The sequence below is a fragment of the Empidonax traillii genome, unplaced genomic scaffold, assembly GCF_003031625.1.
Source record: "Empidonax traillii isolate 1590-97213 ecotype Southwest subspecies unplaced genomic scaffold, ASM303162v1 scaffold645:size365152, whole genome shotgun sequence".
Lineage (NCBI taxonomy): Eukaryota > Metazoa > Chordata > Aves > Passeriformes > Tyrannidae > Empidonax > Empidonax traillii.
This window is the reverse complement of record NW_020955838.1, coordinates 194,301-207,961: the sequence shown is the minus strand read 5'-3', so window position 1 is coordinate 207,961 and position 13,661 is coordinate 194,301. Positions and strand designations below refer to the sequence as shown.

Below are 13,661 nucleotides of genomic sequence, written 5' to 3'. Positions count from 1 at the left end.
TTTATTATTAATTAACAAGTTTATTTTTGATTCAAAGAACAGAATTTCACAGTTACAGCTGCTAAAAAATCTTTCGTATCTGCAGCTTCTTTCATTCCTCCCAAGCTCCTTCATTGCGCACCCTTAACGTGGCTTCCTGTGCTCTGTGCAGTGGTGCTGAGGCTGGCTTGCCAATCCTCACTGCTCCATGTTGACTCTAATATTCCTGGAGATGCTGCTTTTACAAGGCTCTGGAGAATTTTCTGCAGATGGGCTGTGCGAGCAACAGCGAGACTTCAGTGAGCTGGGAGTTGAACCTCTTGGTGACTGCAGAGTCTGACACCTCAGTGAACGCCAGGGTGATGAAATGGAGAACGAAGATGCTAGGAGAGAACAAGTACTCTTTAGTGAGAGAACACACCGACCCACCATGAGCTGGGATATTACAGTTCAAACACCCTCTGAAATTTATCATGCAACAAATAACTCCACAACTACATTAACAGCATAGCAGTTCTGTAAAGGTGCTCTTCACTACTTTCCATTCTGCTTTCATTCCCATGAGTTCAAACCAGTCTGCTTTTCAGGTATTTTTAAGTATTCTCGTTTTCTTGTAGATGACGTTATTCATAGGCCAGCCTTTGTTCTTACTCTTCCTCTTCTGGCAACAGGGCCAGGCTACGTGGACTTTTGTCTGTCCAGTACAACCATGCTTATCTTCTCTGGTTTTCATTTGCGTCACTGAAAACTCACTTTTTATAGTCATATTAAATGACTAAAAATTACACCAACTACCAGGCACCCTCCTGGCACAGAACAATAACAATCATAACCAGACGAAAGAGAATAAAATAGGAAGAAAACGAAGTAAAACTAAAGTGTTTACTCTCTTCTGCTTCATATATTTCTTTAGGGTTTTTTTGTTTGTTTGTTTGTTTGTTTTGGGGGGTTTTTTGTTTGTTTTTTGTTTTTTGTTTTTCAATGATTGTATAAGAAACACTTGTGCAGTAGAAAACAAAATGGTGGGAGGCATCTGAAGAATAAAGATACATGGTGAGCATGGTGGGGAAGCAACAGCACAGACTGAGTACATAAAGAGTACAAGATCTGGGAGTGACAGTCATCCATAGCTACCACTGAAACTCTGAAGCTGTGGGTTAAAAATCAAGTGTGCCTTTGAAAATTGTCTTATACATGCACACTGTCAGCACTTAGACACACAAAAGGAGCATTCTGACTCTTCTTCAGCACTCTAAGAGACAGGAATTTGGAGTTCACCTGTGTGAAAGTCAGGAAATTTCTTGACTCTATCCTGTCTGTCTGCAGTAAAAAAACATTGCCAGACTGATATACTGGAAGGTATCATGGCTATACTGTGTCTCTGAGTAAAATGAAAGATGCTGTTCCCCACCACATATGATTCACAAACTGTTTATTTTCTTTAGCTGGTGCACATGCGCTCTGTGTATCTTCACAAGATGTTGAAATAACCCATTCTGGTCTTGCTCACAGGATCTGGACTGAACTGCCCCTCCTCTCTGCCTTCAGATACCCCAACACATGCCTTCTACACCAACGACACTTTCTTTCCTTGCTTGTCTCCATGTCTCATTCTTTACAGGGGAAGAAACAGAAAGTTTAGCAGCCTTTCCATTAGCTGGCAATGCTGAGAGGAGAGAGTGGTTCCATCCAAGCTTACCAAACAAAAGAGACAAGCAAAAGCTAAATCTGGAAGGTGCTGGGGAGCCCTTAACCACACACAGCTGCAGTAGGGAACAGATGCAAGCATAGATGAATTGACATCAACTGCTTATTAAACAACTCACGGCCAACAGATGGGAACACTGCTTTATTATGATAGCCTTCTCCAAATGCTGAATGCACTAGTTTGGAAAATGAGACTGGAAAATAAGTGGGTGCTAAAAATGTGAAATCCTACTGTGGGAAATCCAGCCAATCCACTAGACTGCCAGATGCCACAGCTGTTACACTCTTGAACCCAATTCATAGGAACTACATTTGCCACATAAAAGGATAGAAAATGTGCATTTTCAGAGGTCTCCCAACTACTCCATTTTACCAGTTATAGTAATTATCAGCAAAATTGCTTCAAGCCACATCTCATTATAAATGAAAAAGGAGATTTTGTCTCTGTTAGCTATTATTTGCTAATGCATCAGGCAATGCAGTCTATTATAAGTATCATACCTGTCCATCACTCCAAATTTTTTTCTGATTTATTTTTTTTACTAGATACAGATTTAGAAAATTGACAGGGAAATCACGTGTAATGAACATTGATTTTAGAGGTCATGTTCGTTATAGAACAGAGAAAAGACTAGAAAGACAGGGAAAAGAATTTGTCTATAGAAAGAGATACATTATTTTTAAAGTATCTATACAAACAATTATTGCAATAACCAAGGACAGAGTTAAGTATCAATGATCTTGCTCCACCAAACAGTATTACTTGAGCTACCTAGACAAAGAATCATTAGCCCACTAACAGTCAGCAGAAATTTGCCAGGCCTTCATTCGCTCTCTTATAAACTTACAGAGCTAACTAACACAGTAAGAGAGGCAAGCATACACATCAAAATAAAAAAGTTTCAAATACAATAGTTCTGGGAGAAATAAGACAAAATTACACTTGAAGACAATGATGAAGCTAATATACACTAAATAACTAACAAAATTACTTAATCTTTATTCACTTCCATTACTGTTGTTTGCCTCTGTGGGAACAATAGAAATGGGTTGTTGATTCCTCTCAACTATCAGAAATACTTTACCTGAACACAAATCAAAACACAAACATTCCAAAATTCTCCCTGAATTCATACAGGTCAGCTATGTGTGGAAATACAAGGGTTTATGTAAATAAATGGCTTCATCAACCACCTATATAAGAGTTATGTAGCTGAATCCACATTATCTTGGAGACCACAAAAATTAACCTCCATATCTGGCAACACTCCTTCAAGTTCAGAGGAGCTTACTTCCTGATGTAACAGCTGAATGTACACATGAAGTCAGCAGAACTGTAGGAAGAAGTGTTGATTAACACACTGAGCAGTTACAAAACATAGCTCAATAAGACTATTAAATATATATATAGATATATGGATCTGGACATAAGGAGTGACAAGACAAACCTTTGGAAAGAAAATGCAAGAAATACTGATGGCATTGAAGGCTTTTAATGCATTACACACATAGCGAAAACTTGTGTATAAATATGAATAAAATGCCTTTACTTTAGGCAAACAGGTCAGGACTATTGATCTATTTCAAAAGTTAAAAGATATCCAAATTATTTGTGTAGTTAAGAGGAAAAGAACATGTGGAAGTTCCCAGTTTAACAGACTGTCTTGGAAATCTCAAAAAGTCCAAGTGTAACCTAGTTACCATACAACATATTTAGCTACCAAATTTATTACTGCAGATATTAGAGACATTTCTCTGAGATGCTGACTCTATTTTTTAAAAGTCTGCCTTTGTTATAAACAATCAAGAAATAATGAAGTATTGAAAGCAACTAGTAGAAAAACCTGGAAAGGGATCACACTGATGAACATTGGTGTGTCAGGCATATGAAGGGCAACTACTTTTGCTATTTAGGCTCCTGACATGAATATCCAGCCTTATTTCAACATAATGAAAACTCCATGAAGGGAAAGTCCCATGCTAGATGCCTGATATTTTTAATAACTGGTCCACAGAGACTAACTGAATAATTCATTAGACCAGCACAGCTTTCCAGCTCCTCAGCCATGTTATTTAACACTTACATCATTTTAATTAAATATGACTACTACTATGAAAAGTGTTAACCTGTATAGGTGAATCTCACGGATCTGGTGATCAACATATATTGAACTGCCAAGCATAAACCTGAGCTAATAGTTCATACTAGACTGAACCTTGGGAAGAAGGAAAAAACAGTGCCAGGCAAAATTGTTTTCTTTATTCTCTTCACTCTTTAAAATGAAATCCAGTATTAACACAGTTAAACTAGATGTGTATATCAGAAGTCAAGTAACCCATTTGATATAATTTACAAAATTATATACACAAAAGGCTGTGAAACATTAACATGGTACAAAAATGGGTAAATATCTACACCTGAAGAGAATAAATACACAGGCATGTACAGAGATTGAATATTGAGGTATCTAATGAAATCCTGTGAAAATGACCATATAGTGTTACTGAACATCTTCATCAATTTACTGACTTTTCCCCTTCTGACAAAATCCAGAAGTATATGTAAATTAAAATATATCTAAATTTTAAAAAAAAAGCCGTATTCAATATTCATGGAGTCATAGGAAGAAGACAGGGTACCCTGTCTAGCATGTTCGACTTGCATAGCACCTTGAAGTCTTGTTAGAGTACTATGAAATTATTTGCTAAGTCTAGGCAGGATTAAAATGCACAGATAACCACTGCTCTTGTTTAATCTTTCCTTCAAGCTTCATGCAATCAGTTACAAGACTAGCTGATCAAATTAGCATCATTTCACATTTGCTCAGTAAATGTGCATCTCAAGATGTCCAAGAGGAAGGCCTCTGTGATAACTGAGCATTTCCAGTGAAGCAGCTTGTGGAGCCGTCATCTCTCGCACAGATACCAGCACCCCTGTTCTGACCAGGCCACTCCTAAAACGCCTGTTATATAATGGGCACCATAATAGCCATTATAAGCAATGTAAATGGAATTTGCAGACAGTCTTTAAAAGATGAGTGAGGACATAGAAGGAAAATTCAGAGGAGCCAAATCAAGTTGATTGACAACATTATGATTGAGTGAATGTAATAATCTACTACTTCTGGAGGTAAATAAATAATGAGGATGTTGAGAACACGTTTAAAATGGTACAAGGAGACACACCTAGCAAGTATGGATAGAAGTCCTCTTATCTTTCCACTGATAGTGGGACCTTTAAAATGAAGAGCTGACTGGCAGACCTACACTAGTCCAGGGCTCCGCTGCAGTGTGACAGGGAGTACAGATACCAATATCAGCTTTAACTGAGCTAGCTCATACACTAAAATCAATTTACCCTCTGAGCTACAGATGCAATCATTTAGTATTTGTAATACAGATATTAACACATAACACAAGTAACAAACAGTAGAGGGACTGGAATACATACTCAGCTTATAAGCAGGTACTAAGGTTGGTGTTACTGCATCTTCACTGCTACTGCAACTGTTAGGGAAATTATGGTAGCATATGCTGGAACATACTTAAGTCATTTATTGCCTTTGCTGTGAAAACACATGCTGAGAAAGTGTCAAGAGCAGTTTCCAAAGGAGATGGAAGAATTTAATCACATAGGACATGTGAAAGCAAACTCGGATAACACCTAGAAATGCAGAAAACTAGTTCCTTGTGTGGGGAATAACTCATCAGAACTTTTTAATTCCTAACATTTATAATTTTCCAGAACTACTTCTTTACCTCCAAATTCTTCTTTATTGCTAGACTGTGAATTTCTTCCTCTCTGTTTTACTTCACTTCTGGAGACAAACATAAGATCGTCAAAGTCTGACATCTTCTCGCTGGGATATCTTTTGTCTACTGCTCTCCTCTTCTTTTTCTTTTCCCCCCTCTTTTCTTCCACAGTACTTTTCTTTGCTTCTTCTCGTCTTACATCTTCCAGAGGTGAAAAAGGATAGGGCTTTGTGGTCTCGCTGTCCAGGCTAGAAAACCACACAAGGAAGTTTGCAAAGCTAAAAGCGCACATATTGTAATATCTTAAATCCTTTTTACAAGACATAGATTTCACCTTTTTTCTACATCTCACAGTACTAACAAGAGAATGACTTACCACACTCTTGACCATTTCATAGGGCTGTAAATGTCTTACAATTCAGTTTCTCTTTTACTTATAAAATATGTATACAATAGCCTAAAACAGGGCTCTGGGCCCTAATTCTACCTACCTCTGATGACTCCAGAAAGGATTCGGGCAATAATGCTCTTTTATGGTGTCAGTCCGGATCACACAGTGTTTTACTTTGCATTTGGAACTTGTTAGCTACATTTGCAGAGTGCTTGCTCTGCCACAATTATTTCTTTCTACTGTGATGGCAGGCACACCCCAAATAGACAGTAAAGTCCAATACTAAAATGCTGAGAGCTATATTGGTACCTCTAAAGATTCATGAATTAAGCATGACACCTAGTACACACCACAGGAACATCAAAAGACAATCCCAAAGAACTCAGAGCTGGAGTTAGACAAGCTATTTTAATATGTCTGTGTGCACTGGGAGCCTGGGCGATGCATTTTAATTTTTTCCCCCCTTAGGACTACAGGACTTAGTACAAAAAGATTGTCTCTTTTTGAGCTTCTAATGTCATACTGCATTCAAACTTTTTGATTCCTTTCCAATTAAATTATGCTTCCTCTTTGTTTCTATCAACATCATCATGTTCTCATTAGATTTGTGCACACCCATAAGCAATATGCTGCACTGTTGCCCTCTAAGTATGACAGAGGAGGTAGGGATCTATTTTAGAATATAATAAATAGCAAGTTTTGTTAGAAAGCACACTTCGCTGCTCTCTTCAAAAGTAGGTGCTTTAATGGAAACTCCATTTAGTGCATTCATTTCAGTCAATTCTCCAAAGAATTCCTCTGTTTGCCAGTGAATAACTCAATGTTCTCATCATTTGTACATAACAATGGCAAGTCAGCTTGCTAATAAATTCTGTTTGGAGAGTGAATATTAAATTTTATATTAAAGCACTCAGTCATGAAACAAAGCATGTAGAATGGAAGCTATTCTTATTGCTTATGTGCTTAGTCACATCTTTTCTTAATATGGTACCTCATTTAGAATATAATCCAACTCAGTAGAAGGGAAAGACTTCTACTCATTTTGCTGGAACTCAGATCAGTTATTTACCTGCCTCTTGTCAACTGGTTGTATGCACTAAGTAGGGAACCATGTTCTTCAGGTTTACTTTTTAGTGAAAAGAGGCTACCACCATGTCAGTGATCTGGCCTGGGAAAAAGCACTGAAGTATTTCCAGACTTGGAATTCTGCTCAGTAATGGGTGGGCATTCGTTTGTGTGCTGTGGGTCCAAGCTGGTGGAAGTTTCAAACTGTACTGGAACCACTACTACAAAATATGTGGGAAACAGGACTTGAATCTTAGTTGCTTTTTGTTCCATCATTCTCAGGGAATTCATAGATCAGCCCACAACTGGTACCCTCGCCCATAATTTTTAGATGTAATCTTTAATAATGATAATCATATTAGAACAATGAAAATAAAGAACATCTGCGGGTGACTGAGCACTGGAACAGGCTGCCCAGAGAGGTTGTGGAGTCTCCCTCAATGGAGATATTCAAGAAGCACCTCGATGCAATCCTGTGCCATGTGCTCTAGGACAACCCTGCTTCAGCAGGGAGGTTGGACCAGATGAAGCTCTGTGGTCCTTTCCAACCTTACCCATTCTGTGATTCAGTGATCTAAAATCGCCTTTAATGGTGTAATTTGTCCTGTTCATGCCTCCTCTTGGGAATAAACCTCCCATAATGGAGATTATACAGTTCTTTGGCAGCAGTGCTCATACTACACTGACATACATGGAAGAGGAAATCCGTCATCCTGTGGGATGTCAAGGCAGGTGGAAGATTCAAAACAAAACTATGTTTTCTCACACAAAATGTGAAACTGTGCAGCTTAGAAACAACTTGCAATTTAATGTGCAGCTTTATATCACAATAATTATCTTAAAAGGAAAATAAAGCCTACAACAAATAGAAACTCCATCTCACCTTCCAGCAATGCTCTTAACAACTTCCTGAGACTTAGCTTCAAACCATCCCATCCCACCAGTGTTTTCAGAATGAAAATTGGGCAATAAACTGTCAGATAAACTTAGTTGCATGTGTGGAGTAAGACAGATCAGAACAACTGTAGTTAGAGTACTACATACAGAAATCTGACAGCATAGCTGAATTCAAAGTGCCACATTTAGGATTCATATAAAAAACTTTTATATTTCTAGGTTCAAACATACTCACATCTCATAACCCACCATCTGCACCGTTCTTATGTACTGACAGGAATAGGCATACTTTGTTTGGCTGATTTTAATAAGCTCACTTCTTACACAGTGTTCCTGTAATAACACAATCAACATGCATCTAATTTAAATCTGAATCTCAAAAACGATGAAGATACATATGTATAAAAAGTCAACTGTTTTAATATAACTGTAATCAGCCTTTAATAAAGATAATTAAAAGTTTCAAGTACAAAATACATTTTCTTAATACGCTCTATGAAAAATGCAGTAAACTTATCATAATGGCTAACAAACAAAAAACCAAACCAACAAGCATAATTAAATTAATTTCAGACTATACCGACTGTGATAAAATTCCCAGTGTTTCCCATTTTAGCAGCATGGAACTTATGAAAGCCATCAAATAGACTACAGAAGAAAGAACAGAGTATGATTTAAGAATAAATTATCCTCCAGAGTTTCTTGATTCAGGTCTATTACATGAGCTCTTCACTGAGCTCTGGAATTTGCTTTACTTTGGTTAGCTGGAGACAGGGAATGAGATAGTGAGCTGATTAGCATGGAAAATTCTAGACACCTCTTCTAAAACAGAATAATGGTAAAATTATTGCCAGACAGGTATAGGTTTACTCATCCTCTAGGTTTACTTACCTCCCTGTTGTTGAACATCAGTACTGTGTAGAGTTTGTTACCTGTTTCCACCCTCTCTGGTGTCGCAATGACAATGGCAGGTACGTAACATTCATTTCCTGCCTGTGTCCCAGTTCTGGCTAACACGTAATCTCCAACCTGCACATCAGCAAAGCACCAATGCAAGAACCGCATAACTTGTGAGTTTTACAGGACATAAAAGGTAAATACTAAGATATTTTTACATAAATCATCATTCTATCATGTTCCCGTGCTTTAATATAGACCTTCGAAAGAAAAGAACTTGGTCCTTGCATGTATTGGTCACACAATTGCCACTGAATCAAGGAGAGAGCACAAAACAAAAATAAAGGAGAGAGCCCTAATAAAGGTGTCTGGCCTCAGCTAGTAAGTCGAACTGAATGAGGAAACTCTTGCAACTGTGCATTCCCTTGGACTTTATGCAAATTTTTATGTTTTCAATAAGCTTTTAAACCAACCTTGGGAATTTCAGGTAATTCCATACGTAACTGACTTATCCAAAATTGTTTTAAAACTTAACACACAAGTCACAAATTTCCATCAAAATCTGCAGATGTCTAGAGTTGGAACTTCCCCTTACAGACTACCAGAACCAGTATCAGAATTTATCTTCATTTCCAACAGGAAAAAAACCTCCAAAGTCATGAATCTAGTTTTAAGTATAACAAAGCAATTATAAAAACGTTTCTTGCATTCAAAATAGCCATATCCATTCGGTATCTTTTCTGTATCTATTCTCTCTCTTGGACATAAAATAAGAATCACCTGAAAAAGCAACTGTGATTACAGATAGTTAGCTGATAAATTTTAAATAAAACCAGAAATGGAATATGAAATTTTTTTATTATTATTTATTTGCTTTATTATATAGTTATTTGCAGGATTTTAAGACATGCTCTGAAAAACAAATGATTAAAACTTGCTGCACATCACACTATGTATAAAAGCCTCTCTCTGATTTATAATCTATGTGCTAGGAAACAACAATTCTGCTAATAAATAGCTCACCTTTCTTCTATAGCTGGAGAAATATTCATATTTTAAAAAGAAAACAATATAAAATAATTAAGAATGTAGAATTTTAATAAAAAAATAAATAGGATTACAACAAAAACAAGCTTCAAACAAATGAAAAACAGCATGTTGAAAACAGCGATTTGAAAGATTAAAAAAATCTATCCTTTACTTTAGGCCTGGCCAAATAAACAAAATTAAAAATACCTATTTGTTGTCATTAAAAAAAAAATCAATTTTTCACCTGCAGATGTGGACATGGCATAGCACCTCCCACAGGTATAGTGAACTTCACAGGTACATCCCAGCTCTCCCCATTGCTGAAGTCAACAAGTGCACAGGTAGAACTGACATTCTTTATCACAGTTCCTAAAAAACAACATAACAAAATATTCAAATTATTTTTCTTTCACCCCTTGTGGAGATTTTTTTTTTTTTTAAATCCTAAAGGCTGTCACATATCACTGAGGTCAAACGTCTATAGGATACATTCTTCACTCTCATTTAGCAAGGGTAAGCTGTGCCAGGGCACTGGAGAAATTTGTACCTAAAAATACTTCCCATCTTACTAGCTATTATTAATAAGTGCTGTAAAAATAAAATTAAGAGTCTTTTTCAAGCATGGGTCTGAAATTTGTAAGCTGATCAGGTGGATGATAGTTGGCATAATGAAACTATTTCCACAGTTAGAAATATGTGATTGAAAAAAACCCAAAATAAGTAAAGGTAACACAAAAATAAATACACAAATTATTTTTCTTAAGAAATTACAGAACGCAGTTTTACTTACTAATTCATGCTTAAAATTCAATAAAAGGTCAGCAGCATTTAGTGAATTTTTTGAACACATGCAAAAGCTTGGCTTTTGCCAAATGATCAACAGAAATATTCAAGGGAGACAGCAAATAGGGATAGTTGATACTCTTGGGTAGTCAGTTACTCAAAAGGATTTCCTTACATACTCTTCATATACAATTCTATCATTGCTTTCTAACTTTACAAAATGTATGTCTTCTTAGAAATGTATATATGTGCTCATACAACATATATATTCATTTTGCATGAATATACACATGCAATACGAAATATCATTAAGAAAGAAGCAGCTAATGATGACCAAAAGTTATGTTTTATCAGCATTAGGAAACACTAAACAATATTGAAAATGTGGCCAAAATACATACCTGGATAATAAAATCCTGTCACATCTGATCTTGCAATTACTTTTTGGCTTTTGTGAGTCACAAATACTTGCCATTTTTGTCCCATCTTAGACTTTGACTTCACAGTTGCTTCTTCATGTCTCTGTAATTTGATACAATTATTTTGACCACAACAGTTAATGCAGTCAGCCCTAATCTATTCTTTGAAATTAATTAAAAATTTAGGCAATGTAATGCTATAACCTCCGGAGAAAATACACAGTAAACTATAGTTATTTCAAACTTTCAGAATAATTATAAGTACAGTAAATATTCATGGATAAGTTCATCTAAGACTTTTAACTATAAAATCCTGTTCTACATGGTCATAACAATACCTATATTTTCATGTGTTCAAGCAGAAATTTACCTTAATGAATTATAGTTCTGGCTACCATTTTCCTAAAAAAATTTTACAAAGTTGCACAATTCATACTCAAGGATGAGGTAAACAAAAATCAGCTTTATTCAGAATAGATAATTTGCTCTATAGATTCATTTTGTCCAGATAGGAGAGTCTTCACAAAAGTATGATTTTCATTAAAAGTACCTCGCTGTATGGGATGACTCGTTAAAATCCAAAATTAAAATTTTCAGCAATTTTTAAATATTCCATTTTAGCAAAATATTACACCACATTTTCCAGAGCTGCCACTGTCCAACATTCTGTCCCACATCATACACTAATTCTCCTCTTTGTGGGGCACATCCTTTAACTACAGCTCCTGTAACACATATCACAGCCTCACAGAACACTAAGGTTTATTGCTGAGTTGCTCCTAAGTCTAGGGTTCCACATACTGGATAGTGAGAATAAAAATGCCAATGGGGATGGCTTGCTGTGGACTGACTCAACTCTTAATTGAAGTCAGTGACTGCCATTAGTAATAACTGAATGAAGAATGGATCTCACACAACTGAGGCAGAGGGCTGTGGGAAATGCAGAACATCAAAAATAGTCAGACACTCACAAGTGGTTCCATGTGAAAATATACTGTCAGGCTTTCTGAGCTTCTGTGTATGGGACTTTACAGTCGCCATATTCTTTTACCTTAAAGCCTTTTACATCCCACATTAATATTTTACAGAGTGTCAGTGTTGTTTGTCCTAAAGTAAATCATGTTCCTCAATCTCCTTTTTCTAGAAAAAAGAATATCTTCCCATTCAGGAAGCTTGCTTATAATAAATCAGTTTCACCATTAAATGAAAATGGTGAAACTGATTTTCACCATTAAAAAATCAGTTTCACCACTAATTTTAAAAATATTTATTAGCCTACCTCATCAACAACTTGCAAGCATCCATCTCTTACACAGTTCTTCTGACTCATAAAAATACACAACTTGAAATCTCAAAATTTTCCACATATCTACGCACTGCTCTGAGAAACTACTGTAACTCAGACTCTCTGTAAAACTCCTGCTTGCTAGGGCATGTATGACCTGTTTCCTTGCCTGGTGACATTTTTCTTCCTAAAAAGATGTATTTGATTTGATACTTGATTTTCCCTAAAAGTCAATAATGATGGAAAAGATATGAATAACTTTAACTAAATAGTTTGTTCTCAGTTTCACTATAATTATCAGTCTCTTTTTTCCAAAATTCTCCATAAAAATTGCAACTATCCCTAAAAAAAGTCCTAAAAATAAGCAAAACACACACACACACACACACGAAGGCAATGAGATATTTTAAATTATATATGGGATTTTTCTAGCTTATTCTTTATCCCTATAGAATATTAATTATATCAACAACTCCGTTTTTCAAACTCAGTCTAAACCAGAGGCTCTTCACAGCACTTAACTGACTGCTTGAAGTACAACCCAACAAAGGCTGATTTTATAGCGGACTTACAGTTCCACAGACACAAAAAGGTATTTGGGTAAGCCATTTACTTAATTCCTAAGGCTCCAAAGGGACAGCTGCTGCTGAATATTTATTATCAACTAATTTGTTATGCTTGACTAATAATTTGGGCAACTTTCCAGCACTCCCCATTAATCCAAATCCTAAAGACAACACAAGCATCCACAATGAGGATTCCGAGTCCCACAGAATTCAGGTGGCTCAGAAACACTGTCTAAATTCAAATCCATCCCTCCTTCCTCTTGCACAGCTTTTAGGTGTCCAGCACAATTGACTCAGACACTGTCAGAGTGCCCATTTCTGGCATTATTACAAAAGAGCCTCATGTGATTCTTGAGGATTTTCAGCCTGTTTAGCTCTGCTACTGTTGAAGGCAATGCAAAAACACACATCAGGTGAAGGAGACTTTGTTTACGTTCCAATAGCTGCTACATTTTTTAATTGCCTTTCAAAAAATTAGGTTTTGCCCTTTCCTACTATAAGTGAGAATGGATAGGAAAACTATCCACAGATGTCCATGTATCTTGGCTTGAAATTTGGCTTTTCATAATCCTGCCACCTCAGAGCCAAGCAACCACTGCCTTTCCCAAGCTGTCAGTGACACCAAACCCATTCTGCACAGACCACAGTCCATTTTTATGAAGGAGCCTATCTTCTTGTACCCACATGCTGCTGTCTGTTCAGCAGGTACTTCACTGATGACAACGGAAAATTTCACCCAATATTTCTTTGCAGTTATTACTTTTTAGTTGTTGTGCTATTTGGGATGCTTGTTTTTACTTTGTCTCCCCAGAAGAGACACAAGAACAAGGAGATGCCAAGCTGTTTGGGAAAGAAATAGGACACCAGGATATAAATGGGAGATCCAGAAT

At 36.5% G+C, this 13,661-nt stretch overlaps 1 protein-coding gene across 1 annotated transcript in view; it reads right to left on the bottom strand.

Moving 5' to 3' along the window:
• Positions 1 to 13,661, bottom strand: part of VWA3B (von Willebrand factor A domain containing 3B) — a 67,626-nt gene continuing 53,965 nt past the window's right edge. Inside the window, 7 exon segments of the mRNA XM_027899128.1 lie at positions 1 to 203; positions 205 to 362; positions 5,446 to 5,687; positions 8,028 to 8,125; positions 8,684 to 8,821; positions 9,963 to 10,087; positions 10,903 to 11,023. Coding sequence (XP_027754929.1) covers positions 111 to 203; positions 205 to 362; positions 5,446 to 5,687; positions 8,028 to 8,125; positions 8,684 to 8,821; positions 9,963 to 10,087; positions 10,903 to 11,023 — 975 coding nt within the window. The 3' untranslated portion in view covers positions 1 to 110.